The 22,322-nt window shown below is 41.5% G+C and overlaps 1 protein-coding gene across 4 annotated transcripts in view; it reads right to left on the bottom strand.

The window, feature by feature from the left end:
- Positions 1-22,322, bottom strand: part of IBTK (inhibitor of Bruton tyrosine kinase) — a 113,301-nt gene that overhangs the window by 65,430 nt on the left and 25,549 nt on the right. For all 4 annotated transcript variants that reach the window (XM_067532646.1, XM_067532647.1, XM_067532648.1 and 1 more), the window contains 6 exons: positions 21,189-21,306; positions 18,044-18,224; positions 10,580-10,703; positions 6,141-6,318; positions 3,238-3,412; positions 1,385-1,990 (listed from right to left, as the gene is read on the bottom strand). In XM_067532646.1, the coding sequence (XP_067388747.1) occupies positions 1,385-1,990; positions 3,238-3,412; positions 6,141-6,318; positions 10,580-10,703; positions 18,044-18,224; positions 21,189-21,306 (1,382 nt within the window). The remainder of the gene's footprint in view (positions 1-1,384; positions 1,991-3,237; positions 3,413-6,140; positions 6,319-10,579; positions 10,704-18,043; positions 18,225-21,188; positions 21,307-22,322) is intronic.

The following is a 22,322-nucleotide window of genomic DNA, read 5'->3' on the forward strand; positions in this document are numbered from 1 at the left end:
CTGGGCCATACTTTGAGGAGGTATTGACTACCTTCAGTGGTGAGGATGTACAGTGTTCGAGACATGCTAGATGGGATAATTTATAAATTAGATGGACAGATATGGTAGTGTTATTAAAAGGCTGAGGAACATTTTTGCTTTTTAAATGACTGAGCTCTGCCCTAGGTGTTATTTTATGTGCACCCAGCTGTCATAACTACTTCCTTTTTATGCCCATCACAGAATGGCTGAGAAAGCTGAACAAAAATACAGAGTGGGGGAAATTGGCTTGCAAGGGTTTACTGTCCTCAATCCTTGTGTGGTGGTGCAGCAGAGAGACACAAGATAGAAAAGCAGTACCATGCAGAAATTTGTACAATAGCAGAGATGTTTAATCTTAGCTCCACTGGTTTCATCTTGTAATATTATCAGAAACACAAGGCATCGGTTAACAGGGTTCCAGTTCTTTGCTTCATATTCATAGAATCATAAAAGATTAGGGTTGGAAGGAACCTCAGGAGATCATCTAGTCCAATCCCCCTACTCAAAGCAGGATCAACCCCAACTAAATCATCCCAGCCAGGGCTTTGTCAAGCCGCACCTTAAAAACCTCTAAGGATGGAGATTCCAACACCTGCCCCAGAAACCCATTCCAGTGCTTCACCACCCTCAAAAAGATTTGCTAAGGCACACAGCAACAATTTCATTATTTCTATTTCTCCATAGTTTTCTTTTTTCCGTTTTTGTGCTTTTGAATTTTAGCGCCAATGTTTAATGCAAAGTCTGCAGCATTATCCATGCAAAAATTAGCATCAAACACAGATGAGGGCCAGAACTTATAGATGTATAACACAAAGACAAAACTTATAGCTCAGAATGAGGCAGGGAGTAATCTAGAAAGCCATATTATTTGCATCTAAACTCAAACACAGGAGGTCTCCCATCTCAAAACCAAGTAACAATTTAGAATGTATATATCTTGTACAATATTCTCAGGATAGGATTAAGATGAGATTAGTGCAGATGTACAGCACTTCCTGCACCAGAGGAGTCCTAGTGGCTCAGTTAGTAACATTGCTTTAGTTGAAGAGGAATCTCATAATTCTCTCTTTTCATAGCGCCCTCAGCTGCTTTACTTAACAGTTGCTCACACTTATTCTTAGAGAAGTGTCAATGTGATGATCTCATAAACTCCTCTTAAGAGGTACTGTGGGTCTATGCTATGGACATGTTTGTGAAATGTGGGGAAGTGGCAAATGGAAACAAACTGGGAGTCATGTCAGCCCAAATTACTTGGCAGTTAAAACCCTTCCATTTTCTAGACAAGCTCATATATGGTCAGAAAGGAAGAAAAAGTTAGCAACAACCTAAACTGGATCCTGACAAAGAAAAAATTGCAACACACCTTACACTTAAATTGCTGAGACCAAATTTCTTTGCAGCAACTTGCAACATTTTTATGAGGTTGACGTCTTCACCAACAACTCTGTCTTTCCTAGAAGACTTGCGCTTGTTCTTCTCTGTTTCGTTTACTACGTGCACTTGATTACTTCTGTAAACCTCAAATGCAGACTTTCCATTAACATCTCCACTGAAACTCATTTTATTCAGGTTAGAAATTAGGGTATCTTGATATTCTTCTGTTTTTTCCTTGTACAGCATTCTTGGTTTGTAACCATGAGTCAAAAGATCACAAGTGTCCGTGTATATGAACTGCAGGAGGTATGTAAACAAATCTGGATGAACCTTCTCTATCATAAAGAGATCACATCCTACAGAATCTTCATCTTTACGATAGACATCTGGAGATTCTAGTCGATTATCATCTGAAATGAACAGCTTTCTGAAGAAATCAGAGCGCATGGCCAAGATGTACTTGTGCACAGGTATCATCCTACTGCCAATCTGAAAAGTCACATCATGGATGTTGTCCATTTCATCTGTTTCCCCTAGTAATTTGCCAAAATCCTCAACAAAACTTGAAGATGACACACTTGGAATTTCATATAGGCTATAAAAAAAAAAAGTCCTTTTTATTTGGGTTGAATTTTAAATTCTATCATGAGACTGTTTTTAAATGAAGACCTCAATTTTTGGCTATTCTACATTTTGGACTATTCCAAGTTTCATACTGTATTCTTTAATATAAAGAAAACTCCTAAACTGATTAAAAGTGCTATATAAGAGCTAGGTATTATTAATATGGCACTTACTGATTTATTACAATATATATAAAAAACCAGTGACTTTTTTTAAAGCATCAAATAAATATCACATTCTCTCTTTATAAATATTAACTTCATTCAAAAATGGCTGGTTTATCAGCAGTGTTAACACTGCACATGCTACCCATGTCATTTCTCCGGCAAGGAGGTGCTTAAAGTAATTTAGAAATATGTAAGAACCTTTGATATGCTATATATTGAAATTCAAAACAATAATTCATGTCAAACAATGCACAAAATATTCTAAAACATAACACAAGTGTGCAAGGAACAGGGCATCTTTCTATGTTTCATTTATTCCAACTTTACTGCAAAGATTGAAGTTTTTGCTTAATTAAAAAAAAAAAACTGATCTACTTCTGCCTTTCAGTTTCATGTATTATTGGGCATCTCTGAGAAATAAGGAACCTACATGTTAAGAAAGATTTCTATGACAGGAGAAAGGTTTTAAAGGTGACTCGATTACAAGTGTTTAGCTTGAACATTTTGCCTTTGGACAGACTACACCTAAGGGCTGGTCTACACCTAACACTTTGCTAGGTCTACCTATGTTGCTCAGGGGTGTGGAAAAAAAATATCTCTAAGAGACAGACATTGTTAAGCTGACCTAAGTACTGTGTACGCTGGGGCTAGATCAGTGGAAGAATTCCTCCATCAGCCTAGTTACTGCCCTCTCTGAGAGGTGAATTTACTACAGCAATGGAAGAATCCTTTCTGTCACTGTAGTATGTGTCCACACTACAGCGCTGCTGTTGTGTCACTGCAGCATTTCTACTGTAGACCATACCCTAAATAATGGCTTTTTGCCTAAACAAGCTCTACATATTTGCCTACAAAGAGCAGGCACTAAGCCAAGAAGTCCATATTTGCTATAATCTCCGCAGTAGCCAAAAATGGTCCTCTGTAAAACAGAAATTGGATTAAAATGGAAGTCACAACAAGACAGTGAATGGAACAGGAAAATGCTTTACACACATATCCTCCTCAGTACTTACAGCAGTTGAAATTACAGCCAAAGATATCTGAAATGTACCTTGTTTTAGGATCTGACTGTAAAACAGCAAAGTTACATCCATTAGGATCTGTGGTAACACTAACAGCTCTGTGGACAAAAGGAAGCTTCTCAAGTCGAATTCTTTCATATACACTGTTTGTATCATAATGACAAGACACATCGTACGAAGAATTCTGTAGGCTTGATACAACCTCTGTTAAAAAAAAAGATATTGGAAAAACATGAAAGGGACAAACTAATTAAGATTTAACTGATAAAACATAAAGGACAATATTAATTACTGGTGTAAGTCCATTGACTTGGAATCAATAAAGTTACAACAGAGATCAGACTGGATACTTTAGCCCAAATAATATTGACTGCAATCAGGGACAGCAAGTCTAAGGCAGTGTTTCTCAATTGGTGTTCCATGGAACCCTGGGGTTCCGTGAGATGAATGTCAGGGTTCCGCGAAAAATTGAAACCACGCCGCCGAAAACAGCCGACAGCGCGCGCCGCCGAAAACAGCCGACAGCGCGCGCCGCCGAAAAGGGGAAGATGTCCCAGATTTTTCAGCGGAGGGTATCGCATGGCCCCGCAGAAGTTAAAAAGGGTTCCACGGCCAAATTTAATTGAGAAACACTGGTCTAAGGAGATAAACCCAAATACTTAAAGGTATTTAGGTGTTGGTGTAATCAGTATTGCAAATCCCAACTGATTTAGGAGCTGGTCTCATTTTCAAAAGGAATTTAGGAGCCAAAATATCCCTTTTGAAAGTCAGACTAGTGTGTTGCAATGCTGTGCACAGCCATGCCTAAAAAGCTTCACAAACCTGGGCCATAATCTTAATAGTTTACATTTATGGAGCACATTTTACCTATAAGAATCTTACAAGTGTTTGGTCAGCTCTATGCAGATGGGAATCATTCCACCTACAATTGAAATACAGCAACCTCTGGAATAGAACATGGAAAGCATTTAGCAGCAATACTATACTACAGATACTAAGATAGGAAGTAAAAAATACTCTATCAATTGAAACTGCCAGGGGAATTTAGGCAGACACAATTACTCTAACTGAAATTTAACCAGGATTCTATTTTTAACAGGAACACTTGTATTTAAAAACAAACTAACAAAAACCAAAACACACTAAAAAAACAGAAACAAAACCAACCCTGCTGTTAGATGTCATCCAAAGGTAGCGCTCCAACAATACAATATTCTCCAACCTTAATAAAATTCTGAAGAACTGGCTCAATGTAGAAGATGTGTGCCACCTAGTTTCTGATCCCTGGACTTTACCTTGGAGATCTGCCCAATGAGTACCAATCCAATCCAAACCTCCTCATTTTGTGAGATGTGGCAATATGACACCCAAGGTGGCATGGCTATGGACTAAATGAAGCATACTCTGGCTTTTTGTATTGTACTTCAGTTACAACATTAGTAATGTATAGTACACAACATGTCCCTTTAGTATTCTCATAGTATATCTTAATTTTGGAAAACTTCAAAACAGAAATTATTTTATTCCTTATAAATTTGTGGCAGGAGAATTCTGAATAATGAACATCGGGAACGATTACTAAGATATTTCATTCCATTTCACTTTCTGCTTAAAAAAATATTACAATTCTGTGCTTCTTAAATTGTAGTCTTAGGTAGGAAGCAGAGAACACCATTACAAAACAAGCAGTCAACAAAATGAAAATCTTTCTGCCTGTGGAAAACATTTATGAAGTCACCAGTCCAATACAAGGACAGGGAGAGTGAACCCAAGACTACAAAGGTCTCTGGTTCAACACCTTTCAAGAATAAAGACATTTTAGTGCATTATGGAACTGTAAGACCAGACCAGCAGCCTACTAGTGTACCACATGCTGCCATGTGAAGGGTTCAAACTAAACAGATTTCCCTTTTCCCAGATTTACAGGGCTAGGAGAACAGAGATAAGGAGGAAGGATTACAATGAGGGGCCTTCTTGGAAAGTAGAGAAGCAAAACAGAAAACTGATGGGTTAACTCAGCATTTTGAGGAGGGAAGGGTAGATCTTGTAATGGAGAAATGCAAAATTGGAGTCTTAAAACTGAAATTATAAATTGGACATTAAGGTACTGGAAATGTAATACGGCCATTCCTCTGCAGGCCATAAAGTTCAAACCCACCCAGCATGGTGGTGACAAAGCAGTTACCATCCATGGGCTTTTAGTTGGTCTATGTGAACAGAGCTGATGTTTTCAATCAAATCCTATGGAACAGGTATTTCCAATTACAAAAACCAACCACCAATCACCACCTTAGTCAGCAGATTCAAATATAATGACAAGGACTGAATTGTTTCTGAAACTGAACTATCTTCTGATCTATAAAAGCAGTCTCTATGAAAAAAGGTTGTTACCCTAGCAGGGCAGTGTGAGGAAGCACACACTGACTCTCTTTTCATTTATATCAATTCTTTACTGCCAAAGGATCTAGTTTCTGACTGCTGTATATCCAGTACATTTCAGGATCACTAACATTAATATAAACGTTGGACACCTATGACACTTTTCAACATGAGTTATTCAGGATACAGTTTGTCCACCAAAAGGTCCCTGAAAACTGCGAAAGACAAGTTAAAGTGGACATGACCCAGGCATGCATTAAATAAAAAACAATAGCAAAAAACTAAACTAGCTGAAACAGTGACAACCCTCCTATTTCTTTTATCTACCTGTCAATTATGGAGGAAGAAGAGCTAGCCCATCACATGCTACTACTAGATCAGGCAAAATGAAGATGAAGGGAAAATTTCCTCTCCCGATATAAAACCTGAAAATAATTACAAATGTTGGGTGGAAGAGGATATAAAGATATTTGTCGAATTAGAAATAGGTTGTAAAATGTAGCCATGTACTTTCAAAAATACTAGAAGTTAGTCTTTAAAAACATGAACTAACCTTTCTTTTCAGAAGTTTTCTTCCCTCCTTCTACCCACTTTCCTGTAAAGGCATCACCATCTTGTGTGACAAACATTATTTCATTCCTGTTTAAAGCGACATCAGACATGAAGACTTGGCGGCCATACACCCATCGACACTGCCTCATAGGACTGTTGGATGACTTCCAGCAAAACACCTAAAACATGAATATTTTGTGGTTTTTTAGATAATTTAGAAATCTACAGAAAAAAGCAAGACAGTGATGTATACTACAGCATTATTAAACCAGAAGCACATGTCATCTCAAAATTATTAGGAGAACAGGGAGGAGAGTATAATTTTTAACATTGCAAGCTTCTTTGGAATGAGTGGTTTATTTCACTGTGAGCAGTAAAGGAAGATGCTCTGATATCAAAGTTACTTTCCAATTACATTTTCCAATTCTAATGTATCTTTTAGATGCAGCGAGTAGAACAGCACACTGTATTCAAGGGGTGGGCATCCCATCGATTTATATAATGGCATTATGGTTTTTTTCTGTCTTATTATCTATCCTATTCCTCATTGTTCCTAACATTCTGCTAGCTTTCTTGACTGCCACTGCACACTGAGTGGATGTTTTCAGAGAACTATCCATAACGATTCCAAGATCTTTTTCTTGAGTGGGAACAACTACCCAACATTTTGATGTAAAGATGGGATTATGTTTTCCAATGTACATTACTTCGCCATTTATCAACACTGAATTTCATCTGCCATTTTGTTGGCCAACCACCCAAGTCAGATCCCCTTGTAATTGTTCACAGTCAGTTTTGGACTTAACTATCTTGAGCAATTTTGTATCATTGCCAAATTTTGCCACTTCACTGCTCATCCTCTTTTCGAAATTATTTATGAATATATTGAACAGCACAGGTCCCAGTACAGATCCTTGGGAGAACTGCACTATTTATCTCTATCCTTTGTGAAAAGTGACCCTTTATTTCCTTATCTTTTAACCAGTTACTGATCCATGAGGGGACCTCCCTCTTACTACATGATTGCTTTCTTTGCTGGGACCTTGTCAAAGGCTTTCTGAAAGTTCAAGTACACTATATCAACTGGATCACTCTTGTCAACATGCTTGTAAACTGCCTCAAAGAATTCTAGTAGATTGGTGAGACATGATTTCCCTTTACAAAAGCCAGTTGACTCTTCCCAATCATATTGTGTTCATCATCTATGTGTCTGATAATTCTGTTCTTTACTATAGTTTTAACCATTTTGCCTTGTACTGAAGTTAGGGTACTGATTTGTAATTGCCAGGATCGCCTCTGGAGCCTTTTTAAAAATCAGCACTCATTAGCTACATCCAGCCTCTGTAACAGATGACTGATTTTAACGATAGGTTACGTTCCAGTTAGTAGTGCTGCAATTTCACGTTTGAGTTTCTTCAGAATTCTTGGGTGAATATCATTTGGTCCTGATGACTTATTACTATTAAATTTATCAATTTGTTCCAAAACTACCTTTGCTGACACCTCAAGCTGAGACAATTCCTCAGATTTGTCAACACAAAAGAATGGCTCAGGTGTGGGAATCTCCCTCACATTCTGTGCAGTGAAGATCAATGCAAAGAATTCATTTCAATTCTCCACAATTACCTTATCTTACTTGAGTGCTCCTTCAGCACTTTGATCATCCAGTGGCCCCACAAACGCTTTGTTTTATATAGGCTAATTACAAAGCAGAATCAGAGATTTGTTATGAAATTAGGTTACCCACGGAAAAAATTTAAGGAATGACAGATTTACAGAACTGCAGATGGAGGAAAGGGAAGGTGTGACAGCCTGCACCCCTATGTTCACCCCTTTTACAAGATGATGGTTTGTGGGGGGGAGGTTCTTTTTGTTTTTGTTTTTTTAAACAAAATATGTCTTGGAAAGTATCAATCAAAAATTCAATTTGCTGATCATTACTATCCTGGTAAAATATATGTGACAAAATTCTATGTAAAGTTATAAGATTCCTTTGTATGGTATTACTAAGACATGTTCCAGCTCTGGAGAGCAGTCACAAACCAGTTCCTCAAAGACAAAAGGCTAGCCTACCCCTCAGCCAGGTGTCAACAAAATCAAATGGACCATCTCCTGGTAAGTGGCCATTCTTTAGCAGGAAAGAGAGTGTGAGTGAAAAATCTACATCTTGACAAAGAAATAGCTTGGGGTTCCTATCTACACGGACCTTGTTGCCTGAACCTCAGCTGAAGATGCTTATTGAAGTAGAGAAAAAAGTAGAGAACTATAAGAGGAGAGATTAGAGGCCTCAAGTTCTCTCCCCCTTTCTACCCACAGCATTGACAACACGGGAAGAAAAAGGAAGCAGCACTGGACTGGGAGAGGGATCCTGATTGAAAGAAATTCAGCCAGTAAGCCTGCTGAAACATGTGGTCAGAGAGCCCTTTGTTTTGAATTCACATAGCTTAAGTTAGGGATTATTTGTGTTTTGCTTTTATGTTCTTGTAATCAATTCCGACTTTTATGCCTCATTACTAGTAATCACTTAAAATCTATCTTTCTGTAGTTAATAAATTTGTTTTATCTAAACCAGTGTGTTTCTACTGAATTGTTTGGGAAACTCCATTTGAGATAGCAGGATTTCTGAGTATCATTTTCTATTAATAAAATGACAGATTTTATATGAGCTTATATTGTTCAGGAGAGACCTGGGCAGTACAAGACATACATTTCTTGAGAAAGTCAGGGATTGGGAATGTGCTGGTGTTCCTCTGCAGTGTAATTCAAGAGTGGCTGGCTATTGCACTCATATACTATAACTGGGAGTATAGCTGGAGGCTCTGTCTAAGCAGTCCAGATATGGTAGCTCTCACAGCAAAGCACTGTAAAAGGCAACGCAGGTTGGGACTCAGCTGTTCATTGGGCCAGACTATACCCTGGGTAATGTTATAGAGGGAAGAAGCTGTATAGCAAATTTCCTTTCCCTTCAGTCCTGCATGAGAAGAGGGGAGACAAGGCCAGACCACCAAGTATTGATTCAGTGCTGAAAAGCAGAAGGGAGTCCCCTCCTTTCCAAGCAGTCAGTGTTTGTGCCTAAGACAACCTTGAGATCAACAAACCTACCAATATCCATTTTAATTGCACACTACCTGATTTAAATTGGAATAACACCACTGAAGTAAACAGAGCTATGCTAATTCATATTGGCCCAGCGTCTCTAGGAATGAAGATGTTGCAGCCACACTGGTGATCCCACAGGCACTGTAACTTCAGGAGACACATGGATTATAGCATGCATGCGCGCGCACATGAACATGTCTTGACAAAACATTACCATTTAATTTGAAAGGCTAGATGCATGTGTCAGAAACTGTTTTATCTTGCAAAAAGAGACAGTCATGTTGCAAAAGTGCAGACAGAAAAATGCAAAGAGGAACCAGTTCTGCCCTCTTTATTCTTAATATACAAGCACAGTTTTAGATCTCTCTTCCACTGCAGCATTTTCATTAAACAAAAAGCTTTACACACACCACTAGATGGTGCTGCAAGTTTAGAACAGGATGCTTTCCGTTTTGAGGGTTTCTAGGAACAGTTGCTATAATATTGAAAGCTTTTGTAAATTCTTCTGCATTTTCACACTAATGAGAACATACAACTGTCTGCAATTAAACAAATACTAAGTCATTCATTGGGTATGGAATGTAACCTTTTAAGTGTGGTCAAACATACTGTACATTGTATCTCTAAGGTAATGGTTTTAAGGTGGGCTGAAGTCACACTCGGCTCAGAAGAGCCACAAACAGAGGTTTCATCCTGTTGTACACTGTTGTAGTGGTTCTCATGAGAGTATCAACCATATTTTAGAAGAACACTGGCTGCTGTATAGAAGAGAGATGGTCATTTTCAGACCATGATGCTGGCCTCTCTTAATATGGCCACTTAAACCAACATCTGATGAAACATCAAGTGTTACATCATACACTTGTGGCAAACAATGAACACAGGGAAAAAAATTAGGAGCTACAAACCAGTGGCCCACACTTACGTAACTATTAATTCTCTTAATATCATACAAAAACAGCACAAGGCCATCAGGTTCTTTTTCCAATGTCTAGCTCACATTGCTGTCAACAGACTGAAAGTGATGTGGAACAAGCAGATAGTTCTGTGATGAAATTACAGAGATGGCAGGAGTGGAGAAGACAGCTTGCCAAGAAAGTACAAGCCAAGGCAGAGTTCTTAGATGATAACTATTCCTTGGTTTATCTTTGATGAATTTTTCAGTCAAGTGACCCTTACTCAAAATTCAGATATTGTCCTTCTCCCATTCCAAAAAAGAGAATTCTATGCAGAAAAATTAAAATTAAAATACACTAGAAGCCCCAACTGGTTCTGTGGTCAACTTACCCATCCCTTTCAATCTTGTTTCAAAAGAATTAATACATTAGACAGACAACTTACTCTTCCAGCTTCATCCAGGGCAAGAATGCAAGTCTTTTGACCCCCGTTTTCTTTGAGATGTTGAGGATCCATCTTGTATTCCAAATATCCACCATTAACAAGAACTTTTTTTAGGTTCAACTGCCTGAATGAAAACAGAAGTGAAGATAACATTAATATTTCTCTTACAAATCCAGTAACATGTACACGGAAATGTCACAGAAATTTAGATTTTACATTTAGAGCAGAGGTTCCCAACTCATGGCCTGCAGGGGCTTTCAACCATGTGGTGGAGGATCAGACACACTAATTCTAAGAACTTGAACAATACTGCCCAGATTTTCAAAGGTTTTCAATCACCTTAAGATGCAGGATTTTCAAACGCACCTAAACCAGTTAAACACCTAACTCTCTTTGTTTCTAGTACTGATGGGCCAGATTTTTGAAGATTCTTAGGTGCCTTAAAATGAAAACAGGTGTTCCTGAAAATTCCAATGGTATCTAAGCACGTTAGGCACCTAACTCTCATTGATTTAGGTGAATTTTAAGGCATCAAAGAACCTTAAAAAAATCTGGCCCATGGGAACCAGAAACAATCCATCAATTCAGTAACTACAGTTAATACCTCTTTCATTTATTAAATCAGTTTTAAATGCAATGCGTTTTGATAAGAAAGTAAGTTTATGTACCCAGCACATTAAAGGTTAAATAAAACTCCTAAAATATTGTTTTTGTGCATATTATTTGAATTCCAATTTCCATCTAAATTCAGCTGGATAAAAATCCAAGTTCAAAAAAGGTCTAGTAAAGAAATGGGTCTAACATAAAGTGTAAAATTAACAATCTGAATAAATATATTTTGAGCTATAACTGTTTAAATAAATATGTATAGATATAGTGGAATCCTCCTATTTAGCAAAAAGTACCACTTTATCATTTAGAGGCTAGATGTGGTTGCAAATATACGTTTTTAATCGTTACATCAACCAATGAGAAAGAACAGTTACTTACCTTGTAGCTGTTTTTCTTCAAGATGTATTGCTCACATCCATTCCCAATTAGGTATATGTGCACCAGATGCACCAGTGCCGAAAACTTTTCCCTTAGTGGTACCCATAGGGCCGGCTCTAGCGCCCTCTGCAACGGTGCGCAAATGCGCTTGTATATAGGACGCTACCGTGTCCCCTCCCTCTCAGTTCCTTCTTATCAAACTCCGACTGAGGGGAAGGTAGGTGGGTTGTAGAATGGACACAAGCAACACATCTCGAAGAACAACAGTTGCAAGGTAAGTAACCCTTCTTTCTTCTTCGAGTGCTTGCTCATGTCCTTTCCCAATTAGGTGACTTACCAGCAGTACCCCAGAGGTGGAAAGGAGTTCACAGACATGCCCTCTGCAAAACCTCCGTGCCAAATACAGCATAGTCCCGGGCTTGCTGCATGATGTCATAATGGAACGTAAAGGTATGCACCGAAGACCAAGTAGCATCTCTGCACGTCCTCCACACCTGAGCCCTTGTGGAGTAGACCATCATAAACGTTGGGGGCATGACTTCCACCAACTCATAGCAGGCTCAATACAGGCTGTAATCTAATTTGAGATTCGCTGTGATGATACCAGCCCTCCCTTCATCTGGTCAGTGATTGCAACAAAGATTGATGGAATGGCTTTGTCCTCTCTATGTAAAAAGCCAGAGCTCTCTCGACTTCAAGAGTGTGGAGATGCCTCTTTTCATTAGAATTGTGAGGCTTTGGAAAGAAGACCAGTAGGAAAATATCCTGACTGATGTGGAAGTTGGAAATCACCTTTGGCTGGAAAGCTGGGTGCAGTCGCAACTGGACTTTATCCTTATAAAAGATTGTATAAGGGGGGGCTCAGAGGTCAAGGCTTTAATTTCCAAGACTTATCTAGCCGATGTGATTGCCACGAGGAATGCGACTTTCCAGGATAGGTGCGTCAGGGAACAGGAAACCAACAGCTCAAAGGGCAGCCCTGTGAGCCTGGAGAGAACGAGGTTCAGACCCCTTGGGGAACTAGGTCCCGTACCTGTGGAAAGAAATTTCATATGGAGAACTGACTTCCCTTGAATGGGGGGGTGAAAAGCCAATATGGCTGCTAGGTACACCTTGACTGACTAAAAGGTCAGCCTCCCTGCTTTAGGTGGATCAGCTAGCTCAGGATTATCTGAATGGGTGAGTTAGTAGGAAAAATATCACGGTGGGATGCCAGCAGGAGAAGCACTTCCACTTGTTCAGGTAAGATGATCTGGTGAATGTTGTGGTTCACACAGAAGTTCCAAAAGTGCAAGGTCTCCTGACATGGGGCTGGGAATCGGGCACCCCTCCCCCTGCCTGTTAATATAGTACATTGACGCTGTCCATGAGAACCTGAACTACCTTGTTTGAGAGTTGAGGAAGGAACACCTCGCAGGCCAGTCGAATCGCCCTGAGCTCTCTGACATTGATATGCAAGGCCAGTTTGTCTCTGGTCCAGAGGCCTTGGGTCCTGAGGGAGCCAAGGTGGGCACCTCACCTCAACTTCAAGGCATGGGAAACCAGAGATAGCGTTGGTAGTGGGGCCACGAAAGGGATTCCCGCCAGCGTGTGATGCGGATTCATCCACCACTTGAGAGAGATAAGTATCTGGGTGGGAACTGTGAAGAAGTATCCAGGTACTGCCTGGATGGGAAGTACACTGACACCAGCCACATTTGGAGAGGTCTGAGATGCAGCCTGGTGTACTGTACTACGTAAGTGCAGGCTGCCATGTGACCCAGAAGGCTGAGGCATACCCTCACCGTAGTGAGGGGGTATTGGTTGACATCCGAGTTATCAGCTCTGACAAAGCCCAGAACCTGGCTTCTGACAGGAGTGCTCTGGCCCATGTGGAATCTAGGACTGCTCCGAGGAATTCTATCCTCTGGACTGGAACAAGCGTTGACTTTCGCTCGATTATCAATAGGCCCAGTACTTGACAGGTGGTCCTGACCACCTCGATGCTGCACTGTACTTGCATTCTTCATCGACCCCGATAAGCCAATCGTCCAAGTACAGGAAGACCTGTATGCCTCGACATCTGACATGGGCTGCTACCACTGTCATGCATCTGGTAAATATGCAGGGTGGAGTTGAGAGGTCAAAGGAGAGGACCGTGAATTGGTAGTGCTGCCTGCCCACTCATGAATCATAGAAATCTCCTGTGGCCTGGGAAGATGGAGATATGGAAGTAGCCATCTTTTAAATTGAGTTGGCTAGATCCAGATAAGGAATGATGGCAGTTAGGAAGACCACACAGAACTTCAACTTCTTGAGATACCTGTTGAGGCCTCGCAGGTTCAGGATAGGTCTCAAGCCTCCTTTTGCTTCTGGAATCAGGAAGTAGCGGGAAAGCAGTGGGAATAGAAGCCTCTCCCGCTCAGCTCTCAAGGGACCTCTTCCACCATGCCCTGCTGTAAGAGGGCCTGCACTTCACGAGTGGGGTCCCTGAAGAGATAGCCAGTGGCTACCATGTTCAAAACCCTGAGATCTAATGTTATGGTCATCCAGGCCGGAAGGAAAGGGATAAAGCAGGATGAAAATAAGAGGAAGTCTGGATCAAGGATGGTGGCTGATAGGTCGCCCTTAGGTGCACCTTCAAAAGTTCTGTTTTCCACCTTGGTGGTGGTGGCAGCAAAAGCCTGGCTGTGAGGCAGTCATTGATGAATGACCTTGATGCCTCTTGTAATCCCTATTCTTTCTTTTGTAGGGCTCTCGGCGGAGTGGCCCGATAAACCTTTGCGACTATTGTGGCCTGAAGTACTTCCTGGTGGATGATGCAAGCCCAGGGATTGCAGTGTGGCCCTCGAGTCTTTCAACCTGTGTAACCTGGTGTCAGTTTGGTCAGCAAACAGGGTTGTACCGTCAAACGGGAGGTCCTGTATGCAGAGCTATCCCTAGGGTAAGGCAAACCGGGGTGACTGCCCCAGGCCCCACATTTTGGGGGCCCCGCCATAGGTTAGTCTTCCCAAACAGTCAAGCATGCCCCCCCCCCGCTGTGTCACTAGTGCTGCAGCAGCTTCCCACCCTCAGCCTCCCTCAAAGACGGTGGGGCTGGAGGGGGGTGAGGCAGCTGGTGCTACAGGGTGGCTGAGGCCACCAAAGAGGGATTCAGGGCAGCTATAGCTGCTGGGTGCTGGGGCCTCTCGGTCGGTGCTCTGGAGCCGCCGGCAGGTTTGGCCGGGGCCGTCCAGCAGGCATGGCCGGGGCAGGAGCAGCTGGGGCCTCTGGCAGCTGGGGCAGCCAGGGCCACATGCAGCTCAGGCCACCCAGCTGGTGCTAAGGCTACTGAGCAGGATTTGGGGCAGCTGGGCCTGTCAGGACTTGGGGTGGCCCGGCTCTGGAGTGGGGTGGGGCTCCTGCAGCTGCAGTAGGGGGGCAACTGGTGGCAGTGATTTGCCCTGGGCCCCGCACACCCCTAGAGACGGCCCTGCCTGTATAAACTGCTGTACCTCCGCTGAAACGCCTGATGATTGGAGCCAAGAAGCCCTTCTCATTGAAACGGTTGATGCCATAGTCCTTGCTGCGGAATCAGCAGTATCTGAGGCTACTTGAAGGGAGGCTCTAGCAATCGTTCTCTCTTCCTCCATGATGGACTCAATTCTTGCTTGGAGGTCTGTGGTAGGGAGTCAGAGATTTTACCCAATGGCTGTCAGATGTTGAAGTGGTACCTTCCCAGCATTTGTTGGTTCGAAATACATAGTTGTAGGCTTGCTGTTGAATAAACCTTATGTCCAAACAGATCAAGCTTTTGGGTCTCTTTATTCTTTGAGGTAGAACCAATCTGGCCTTGCCTATCACTTTCGTTGTCAACTGCTACTACAAACAACCCCGGGGAGGAATGAGTGTATTGGTATTCGAATCTCTTGGCAGGTACATAATATTTCTTTTCTGCCAATTAGATGTGGGAGGCAGAGAAGCTGGGGTCTGCCACAGTACCTTTGCCAACTTGACTACTCCCTCATGCATTGGGAGAGCCACCCTGGATGGAGCTGCCATGGCCAAGATGCCAAATAGCTCATCAGCGGGTTCCTTCAACTCCTCCACCTTGAGATTTAAGTTCACCACCACACACTTGAGCAGGTCCCGGTGAGCTCGAAAATCATCTAGAGGAACCATCGAGGGTCTCGCCATTGCCATATCAGGTGAGGAAGAGAAGGAGGAATTGGGGTCCTTTTCCCTGGCTGAGGTAGTTTCCTCCGGGCTCCCAGTGGGTGCCCCTTCCTGGTCAGACTCCACATCAAGGTCTGGTGCCATGTCTGGGGTCACCGAAGGCCACAGCACTGAGGGCCCTGCAAATGAGTGAGCTTGGTGAGCTGCAGTTAGAGGGAACCCACACAGGCTCCAAAACTGCCACGGTCCCAGCCCCTGACTTTGAGGTCATGCCCCCACTGGTGGCATAATAGGGAAACTGGTGACCAAGTTCGGGGCTGTTCCCTCAGTATGGTCACCTCCTCTCCCTCCAAGTCTGAGGAGCCACTGGGTGACCATGGGGGTGGCAACGCCGATTTTTGCCCTTCCGTGCCATGCCGTGCGCACCAGTGCTCCAGTATCAGGGAATGATGTCGGGACTCTGGGTGCCGGGTGTCCCGTGGCCAACTTTTGCTCTTGGTTTCCTATAAGGACTTGGTGAGCGGGACCGGCGTTCCGGGGACCCGCAGTGAGAGTCTGCAAATTGGTGCCGTTGCTCTGGAGACTGGCGCCAAGTATCCAGAGATTGGAGGCAGGAGCCCAACCTCTCATGGTGCAGCTCCAGGGATCGGTGCCACAGGCTAGGTAACCACTGGCACATTGGAGAGTAACGCCTTAGGCATGGAGATCGCTGTCTTAGTGGGGGCTTCCCCCTAGAAGAGGTGCCAAGGACATGGGTACCGGGTCCCAGTGCATGGGCCTCACTTCCCTGGGCATTGGCGGCATGGGGATCACCAGAAGGTCCTTCATTAGCCTGAAAAGCTTCAGGCGTAGTGGGCACTGGGCGTAGGTGTCAAGGGCTCTTGCCGCTCCCCAGACTCTGCGGTGGGCACTGGGCTTGAGGTCCGGACTGGTATTGATCCCTTCATGGCCTGCGGGGACAAGCACCATAACGAGGGCCTTGCTTACACCCCCACACCCATCCTACCCGTCTTCAGTGCCGGCAAGCACCACAGTTCGGCATGCACCTTCTTTTGTCTCTTTTTCGGCACCAGAGATCTTGACCAGTGCTGAGAAGACGGTGGTGCCGGGGGAGCATTTTGTGGCAAGGCCAATATGCTCAGCACAGAGTCCAGCCGCAGGTCTAAGAGCCAGCTCCATTAGAATAGCTTTAAGTCTAATGTCCCATTCCTTCTTAGTTCAGGGTCAGAAATTCCTGCAGATCTTTCACTTCTACCCCACGTGAGCATCTCCTAAGCACTTCAGGCAGCTCTGGTGCGGGTCACGCTGTGGCATAGACTTCTTGCAAGAAGCACAGGGTTGAAAACCCAGAGATCAGGGCAGGCCCCAATCTCTGGATCACTTACTAATCTATCAACTATTTCTAAAATCAACACTTAAAACAACTAACTCTATAGAACTATATACACTAATTTGAAGAAAACCATTAGGTTTGAAGAAACTTGCAGCAGCAAGAGAATGTTCCAGCATTGTCACAGGCAATAAGAAGGAATTGAGAGAGGGGTGGAGGCCGGTAGCGCCCTATATATGGGCACATTCATGCATCACTGCAGAGGGCACTAGATCCAGCCCTATAGGTACCACTAAGGGAAAAATTTCCAGCTCCGGTACATATGGTGCACACACACCTAATTGGGAATGGACATGAACATGCACTCAAAGAAGAATTAATATTTCTTTAGGAAAATAACTAAAAACAACAGCAATTTAAGTCACTTTGATTTAAAATAAATCCACCCTGTCAGATGTTGAGACTACTTTCTTCCCCTTGTCCTAAATTAGAAGGGATTTTAAAAGGGTTAACATATAAGTATGGAAGTTTCTCCATCATCTCCAAGTTGAGAAGTAAGACTGAGGATTCAGAAGAGAAAACTAAGATTAAACTTTTTGGCTAGAACAAAAGACAGTTTTTCTTAATGTTTTCCTCCCATCTAATCTTCCCGCATCTGCAGCCTTCACAGATTTCTTTAGTTTCAATACTCTGTCATTGAAAGTATCCGATTCTACATACTGTGTAATTTCTAGAAGCCTTATTAACAGCTGTATTTTAACTCAACCATTAGTGTATGGCTATTTACACCCCCTGCCCCCCCCTTCAAGGCCTCCACTAAATAAGTAATTATATCAAGCCAGGCTCAACAAGTAGGAAGTTTAAAGGTGACCAGGTATACGTCACTTCTGAAACACAAACAGCCCTCCCCCAAATCTCTTCCAAAATAGTTTGAGGGGGAAAAAAAAAAAGGAAAAATACAGTGAAACTAACTTAGTATTGTACTTCCCTTTAGAGGAAAAAATACATACTTGGAAACCAACTTCTTGCACTGATAGTCTGTGAGCAAGTAAATATCGCCTCTTTCAGTAACACATACTGTAGCACCATCACTTGCAGCAACTAAGGACACAGTGATGTCCTTATGATGCAAAGCAGAGACTTGGCGAGGAGCAGTTACGCACTTCTCTCCATTAGGATCCAGCAAATATCCTATAACAAAATACAACCCCCCAACCAAATGTTAGTTATTTCAGATTCCATAATTATTTATCATTTGATTTTGAGAACACTTCCCTATTCTTTCCTATACTCCTGAAAAGCCTATTAAAATTTAATTTTTCTAGGTACCAACTCATCTTCTCAATTATTAGGCAGAAACGAATCAAGAAGGTACCTGTCATTTATAGTTACACTATAACAAAAATGAAGCACTGGAAAAAGGTAATGGATTTCTGGTCTGCACAAGCACAGACCACAGAAAGATAATTAAATATGGTTAGCTATTACAATCACACAACAAATGCATTTATCTTGCTTACCACACTAAACTGAAAGTTCATTTAGCTGGACAGATTACATTGTATAAACTTAATTTTATTTGATTATGGCAAAGACATCGCATCACATCAACACACACCTCCATGTATCCATACTAGATATTGGCAGGTGCCAAACCAGCTCCTGCTGCATGAATTGACTCGCTTCAGAATTTGAGCAAGATATCAGTGTGCCTAAAAAGGCTCTTGTACCTAGTTGGGGCGAGGGGGTTTTGAGGGGGAACGAGTCAGATACCTAAGCCCACTACTTTTTAAAAAGAAAACTATTTTTAGAAGTTATGAATAATACTTTAAACTGTCATCAGAGGGAAACAAACCGCTTACCTACTGTCCTGTTTTCACTAAAGCAAATTAATCTCAAACATGTCAGTGCTACCTTAAATCAGCCCCTCCACAGTATTTGTCACCTGGCCAAGAGCACCACGGCTGTGCACTGCTCAGAGATCCTTGCTAGCTGCAGAAGAAACTGCCGGCACAGATCCACCATGCATATTAGTCAGTAACTAATTACACATGATATCTCTAACTGTATTATTGATGGCAGTCACCTTGATGAAGATACTCAACACTGGAAGCCTATATAAGATTATAAATGAATGTATTGTATTTTATGATTGACTTTTTCAAAGTCTATCCAGAACACTAAGTCCTTTAGAAGTATTTTCAAACATCTTGTAGCAATAAAAGGTCTTCCACGTTATTTCTAATTTGATTGTCCTTATGTTAGTAATACCTATCACAATATTCTTTGTGCTATCATATGCACTAATACTTTACCCCATTTCCTCCATTGCCCTTTAGCGCACCTCCTTCCCAAATGTTCAAGAGAAGAAATGGACTTTGTGAGTAAGCCCAGAAGTTAGACTAATCCAGGCTTTTGCAAACCATACTGTGTGAAGAAAATTTCAGAGCCCAAAAGTCCTCCTGGGGAATTCTTAAGGTGCTCCAAATTCAACCAATCAAGACTTTGGTAGTATTGTACATAAAGAGAGACACAGATACAATCTGTTAAGGAAACACTGTTAGTAACTATTCAAATAATTTAAATGTATTTAAAATCTTAAAAATTGTTTAAATGATAAAAATCTGTGCAAGTCAGACCTTAATATAATACTGAAAAAGTTAAATATTCCCCTAAAATAAAATAACTGTTTCAGTCTTATTGTTTTTACAGTACTGGCAGGGTTGGAAGACAGAGTTATTGAAAGAGTGAGAATTTACACAAAGCTGAACTGCAACAATCAACAACACTGTTGTAATTAAACCACCACACTTACACCCTCTTCCCCCCATTGAAAATGTGGCTTATGCTGTACTAAAAGGAGTGATAGAGAGGAGTGAGCCATGTTGGTCTAGCAGAAGCAAGAATCCTACAGTATATCCCACCTATTGAGGCAGCAGAAATTGTGTTAGGGTATGAGAACACACGGTAACATTATGAACTTAAATTTAAAGACCAGAACAGGAGTTATTTTTAAAGTATTTCCTATTAATGACAATTTCCTTATCAATAAAGGTTGTTTCTTATTCCCCAACACTAATGCACACATTTTAACTGCGGTCACCATGCTCCTACATAGGAAAGAATAAAGAAAGCACAGTTTCCAGAACAGTGCCTAAGCCTCATGGTCCTCAGCACATTAGTGCATGTAAACACATGGTACCAGGATTAGCTAACAAAATGTATCCATCTGCACAGATGTAAACCTGGAGAAAGACAAACCCATTCTGAACACTGATATCAGTCTGAGGTTTTAAAGTGTTAAAATGATAAAAAATGTTGAAAATATTTCATTTCACATAGTCCCTTAACTATAAATGAAGTTCTCTGCTGTATGGTATGTTTAATTAACTATTGTCTTAACTCATCAGACGAAGATTTATTCTGGAAGCAAGAATAAAAGATAATTGTAGTAATGGCTTAGCAAAAATAAACAAAAAACCCCCACAATGTAGATTCAGATATGTATCTGGCTTTTAAAAAATTAGTAAAGGGGAAAAAAGAGAGGTGATTACCAACGGTATAGTTACAGAGAGGGGAAAATTGGATATAAAACATAAAAAAGTGCCTACAGTGTGCCCCGTGCTGCACATGATACAAGCACTGCTCTAGAGAAATTACAAATTTAAACAACGTAATTTACAGTAATGTGCTGGGTCTCAGGATATTACAGAGATCAATGGATGAGGTAATTTTTTTTACTGGACCAACTGGTGAAAAAGGCAAGAAGAGCAGCTCTGTGTAGCTCAGAAGCTTGTGTCTCTCACCACCAGAAGTTGGTCCAATAAAAGATATTACCTCACCCACATTGTTTAAATTTAGAGAGACAATGAAATTCTATATCCTGAAAATCTTGATGGACCACACAAGATACATGGAAGAGAGAGTTGGCCAAACAAATGTGAAGAGTAAAGCTACATTTGACCGGGCTCACTCTGATCCTCAAGCTTTAAAATAATCATTGACAGCAGTAAAAAGTGTGTTCTGGAGGAAGAGAATGACCAGACAAGTATAAACCAACATAAATTAAGCATCTTTTCTCATACAGATGACAGCTTTTACTTTGAGTAACATTTTTAAAGGATGATTTTTATTTATATAACACAACATTCTTACCTAGCTGGCCACCATTCAGTCCCATGGTATATACTGCTTCTCTAGTCCATAGCACTGTATGGAATCTGCCTGCAGCCACTCCAATCACCATTCTACCCTTCAGATTTTTTGCCTGAACCTATTTATAAAAGCCAAAGATTTTCATCAATGTCAAGTCCCAAGCATTTAAATTTGATGTGCATAAATCAACTTCTTATTTGGCAATACTGACGTTCATACTAATTAAACTCTTAATGGTTGTATCAGTTTCATTGAAGATTTGGTATTAGAAAAAACAGAGTTCATTTCAGATATTAAGACAGACACCGTCCCACCAATGACAAAGAGGAACAAGAAAAACCCAACAAGCATTAATTAGCTTCTCACCCCCACCTTGCTAGACCTAGAGCCATGACACCTTGAACTATCAACAGATCTCAGAACTAAGCAGAGTTAAGTTCAGTATTTAGGTGAGACAGCCAAAGAAAAATACAAGTGCTATAAAAAGTAGCTATTGGAAAGCTTCACTCTGTTTAAGTACCAGTGTCCTCGCATGCTGTTAAAGTGCATTTTGATGCTAGAAATTTCATCCATCAATGGAAAGTGAAATTAAGATCATGACCACTCGGGGTTGTTGAAGATGTAATCCCATTCCCTGGAGAAACTTTAGGTGCCTCCCAAAATTCTTCAAGCAGTTCAATTAGACCTATTATTCTTCACTTCCTCTCTCTAGCTGCTGTGTGCTGTTAGTTTCATTTCACTGGGATGATGCTTCCCTTCAACAGTAGGTGAAGTCATTCTTGCATGCATAGTTTCTTTGAGTAAAAGCTTATTCTGAGGTATCTATCACCCTGGGCAAGTTCTCCTGCCTGAAGTCTTTGCTTCTTGTCTACAACTGAGTAGGTGTCACTGTGGAAAATTTTCTTTAAACTTCCTCTTTTTTCCGTCTTCCCACTCTACTATCCCTATTACTATTCTTCCCAAAGCACTATCAACTTCTGACATTAAAAGGGCTTTCAGGGAGTGGGTGCACTAGAAGAGGAGAGGAAGCCAATGTGCACACACAACCTAATATTACTAAAACAGAATCCCGTAGCCTAAAATAATCCATGAAAAAGGATACCACTTAGTAATTACGTATTTTTATTTTCACTC

This window comes from Emydura macquarii, unplaced genomic scaffold (assembly GCF_026122565.2).
Source record: "Emydura macquarii macquarii isolate MOO-44397 ecotype Brisbane River unplaced genomic scaffold, CSIRO-AGI_Emac_v2 contig_3295, whole genome shotgun sequence".
Lineage (NCBI taxonomy): Eukaryota > Metazoa > Chordata > Testudines > Chelidae > Emydura > Emydura macquarii.